At 38.4% G+C, this 3,361-nt stretch overlaps 1 protein-coding gene across 1 annotated transcript; it reads left to right on the top strand.

Moving 5' to 3' along the window:
- Positions 1–353: 353 nt before the first annotated feature.
- Positions 354–1,142, top strand: LOC132314824 (CLAVATA3/ESR (CLE)-related protein 5-like). The gene has a single exon (XM_059813631.1). It carries the CDS (start codon positions 535–537, stop codon positions 808–810), a length of 276 nt encoding a protein of 91 aa, XP_059669614.1. The 5' UTR covers positions 354–534; the 3' UTR covers positions 811–1,142.
- The last annotated feature ends 2,219 nt before the right edge of the window (positions 1,143–3,361 follow it).

The raw sequence follows: 3,361 nt of genomic DNA, 5'->3' as shown, positions 1-3,361 counted from the left end.
TACGGCTAGACAACCCTAGCCTCTTCATATGAGATGAAGAAAGAGATAGTACAATATTATTAGGTTCCACACTTTCTATCGAACTGCCTTGTCAGCACTTCACGAACGTTACGTCCTATTAATCATAATAAAATTCTATCCGAGTAAAACAATAAAGAACAACATATGACTCGACAACCCTCGTCATATGAGATAGAGAGAGAGAGAAAGAAAGAGACAAAGTTTGTACAAATTAGCTAACTAGGGTGGAAGACATGTTAATGTGGGAGGGGCATCAAAACACTGAAAACTTGTTTGTATGGACTAATGAAGTAAACGACACAATCCTGCGTTGGAATAATTTGTCGGTTTATAGGTTTATACTACAAAACACACAAATTACATGTTCTTTCCACTAACTCTGGCCTCGCTTTCTTGTCCTATAAATAGCTCAACCTTTACAATGCAATCTACTTCACTACTACTAGCTACCTCATCCTTTGTATCTCTTGACCAACCCAATAGTTTCCACTAACCTGCTGCCTGCACGCATAAATGGCCAGTTCAACTGCTCCAAAGGTAAGGGCAATGTTGGTGATGATGATGGTGATTTTGTTCGCGGTCTTCATAGACTCGGAGGCACGCATTCTTTGGGAGGTTTCCGCCATGCAGAAGAACGATAATGGCAGCAGCCAACTTCTTTTGCGTAAGTTGGGATATGATCCGTCCAAACTTGAGAATTATCGGAGGTCACTTGATGCAAAGAATGATAGAGTTGCACCCGGAGGACCAGATGGTCAGCATCACTTCTCTCAACCTCCAGTTTACTAGCTATGTGTGTGTGTGTGTGAATCTTGTGGGAGTGTTTGTGTGTTGAGCTATACAACTCCACATGCGCTTTTATTATATAAAATAATGGAATCTTATCCAGAAAAAAAAGCAGGAATAACATAAAATTTCTGACCCCAACGTCACATATACATGTATGTATGTGATGCATGTGGTTTAATTTCCATGTTGTAGGTGATATATGTGTGGTACTATTTTCAGTCTGTCCTAGTGAGACCATGTGTCTAAGTAATTCCCAGTTGCTTCAAGAATTTTGTCTCCGAAATGTAATGTTTGTTTTTGAGCAATAATATAATATTATCTTCTTCTCTCTAGCTAGCTAGCTACTAGGTAGCACAACTTCCTGATTAAATATTTATGTTACAGTCATTCTAGTATGTTTATCAGAGCGAGAGACGATGAGCAAACCCTTTGTTTTTTAACCTCCAAATGCCAATTCCTTTGATATTTGCAACAATTCAACTATATACATCACTATGAGAACATTTTTTCTTTGTTTCAATTCAAACATTATTTGTGAAATATACATTGTACAAATACATTTCTCATCAGATATCTAATGCGCATTTTCTTGTTTCGTTAGCAATTGTTTGGTTTCAAACTTCCATTCCTTAACCAACCAAACGTTTGCATTCTGTGTGTTTCGTCTGAGGAATCCCACAACCATTTGTTCTTCAAATGCCCTTTTTCCTCTTCATATGGGACCACTTCCAATTCAAATGTGGTTTCCACATTGCTCCTATGGAAATCCTTTTTTTTTATTTGGACTTCTTCTAATTGGAAGTCGGAATCTAGCAAAATTTTATTGTTCAAACTTCAAATTAACTTTGACTAGTTGTAAAACCACACACATGGATGGAAAGAAATACAAGAACTTTCAAAGATCATTGCTCTATATCTTTCTAAGATAATCAAATTTGATTGCTGACCTCATCTGTAATCACCTCATGTGAGTTAGGTACGGTGTTCTTGTGCTCATGCCAAAGATATTGCTCATAATTTCTATGCTTTGGGTTTATCCCTTCGTTCTCTTTCCACTCATCTTCTTCCCGTTATTAATTGATTTCCAGGACTGGAATGAGGCTACTATTTCTCTTGGGTTATTCCGGCTATATATTATGGTTTGCATGGGCTTTTGAGTCCTGGTTTGGTCTTTGTTTCGTGTACTTGTATGTTGTATTTTTTGTGTTTTTTTTTAGTTAAAAGGTAAGCTTTATAGAAGAAGAAGAAGAAGAATGTACAGAGAGCCCTCACATTAGAGGGAAAACCAAGAAGCAAAACAGCAAGCACCCACAACGGGGACAAATGAATACCAAAGAACAGGACCTCATATCCAAACTTTCTAACTGACAACAAAAGTAAAACTGGTGAATAGATAATGGAGCTTAGAACGTACAACTTCCGTGGAACAAGCAATAACCATTTGAATATTCAATCTGTGAGCTGCCAAGTTTGACATCCTGCAAAAGCACACGTACCCATCCAAAAACATTTTTTGAAGGTCCTCAAATGAACTTTTCTGGTTCATCTTCACTCTAGTCTTTAGTACCAAAGAAGCAAGTTTAGCTCTGATGCAGCTTTTGATGAGGTTGATGGTGTGATGAACATTTGAGGGCTTGTTCCTGAAGGCCCTTGCATTTCTTTCCTGCCAGATGAAGTAAACAGCTGCTGATTGAGAGCAAGAGTTTATTGTGTAAAGTGAAGTGAGATCTGTGCCAGTTGCTTGAACACCAGTGAATAAGGTCCCTCCCACAGTCAGGTCTAATGTAAAACCCTGCAACATGCTGTACGAATTCCCAAACTGTACTACTAACTTTGCACGTAGCTGAAGAATTAATGATCAATTGATTCCCAGCCAGAAAGACACAAATAGCATGCATTGGTGTAGTGTTTGTGAGCATTGGTTTTGTGTCAAGGGTGAAAAGTCTCTCTTTGATTGCAAGCCAAGTGCTTAGGGATATTGTCTTGAACCAAAGGAGCTTGTGCCAAATAAAAGACTGTGAGGGGTAACTGAAATACTCCATAGTGTGTTTATGAGAGAAACCAGTGGATAAATTTGGTAACCATTCAATTGAGTCAGGAACTGAGGGTGAAGGTTGCAAGCTGTGGAGCTGTGTAGTAGTAAAGAGTTAGAAAGGATAAAAGGTATTTGCTGAAGTGAAGCTGGCGATGCCCACTGAGAGTTGTATTTTTCGTTGCTCTTGTGTACTGGCTTCCTTGGCCAGTGTTTTTGCAGGCATTTGAGGTTATTGACAAAAATTCTGTTGATCGAGCTAGCTCCGAAAATAAATATTATAGAGTTAATGTCTATCTAACAATGCCCCGATACGTCTAAGGCTTTAAATAATGGTATAAGAGCATGCAAAATTTTAATCCAAATTCGACCACTTAAGTTTTTAGAGTACTCAATTCATGTTTAGTGCGAGAATGGTGGTGCCTCTTCCATAGCCATGATGCCGGAACTAACTAAACTCGCGCGGACCAATTCTCGTACAAGCAGTGTGTTGTGTTTATATAGAAAGGACTTTTAAAC

Source organism: Cornus florida, unplaced genomic scaffold (assembly GCF_030987335.1).
Source record: "Cornus florida cultivar Cherokee Brave unplaced genomic scaffold, ASM3098733v1 CherokeeBrave_3.0.0_Hap2_Chr06, whole genome shotgun sequence".
In the NCBI taxonomy this organism is placed as follows: Eukaryota; Viridiplantae; Streptophyta; class Magnoliopsida; order Cornales; family Cornaceae; genus Cornus; species Cornus florida.
The sequence above is the reverse complement of the archived record's forward strand: the minus strand, read 5'-3'. Positions and strand labels throughout refer to the sequence as shown.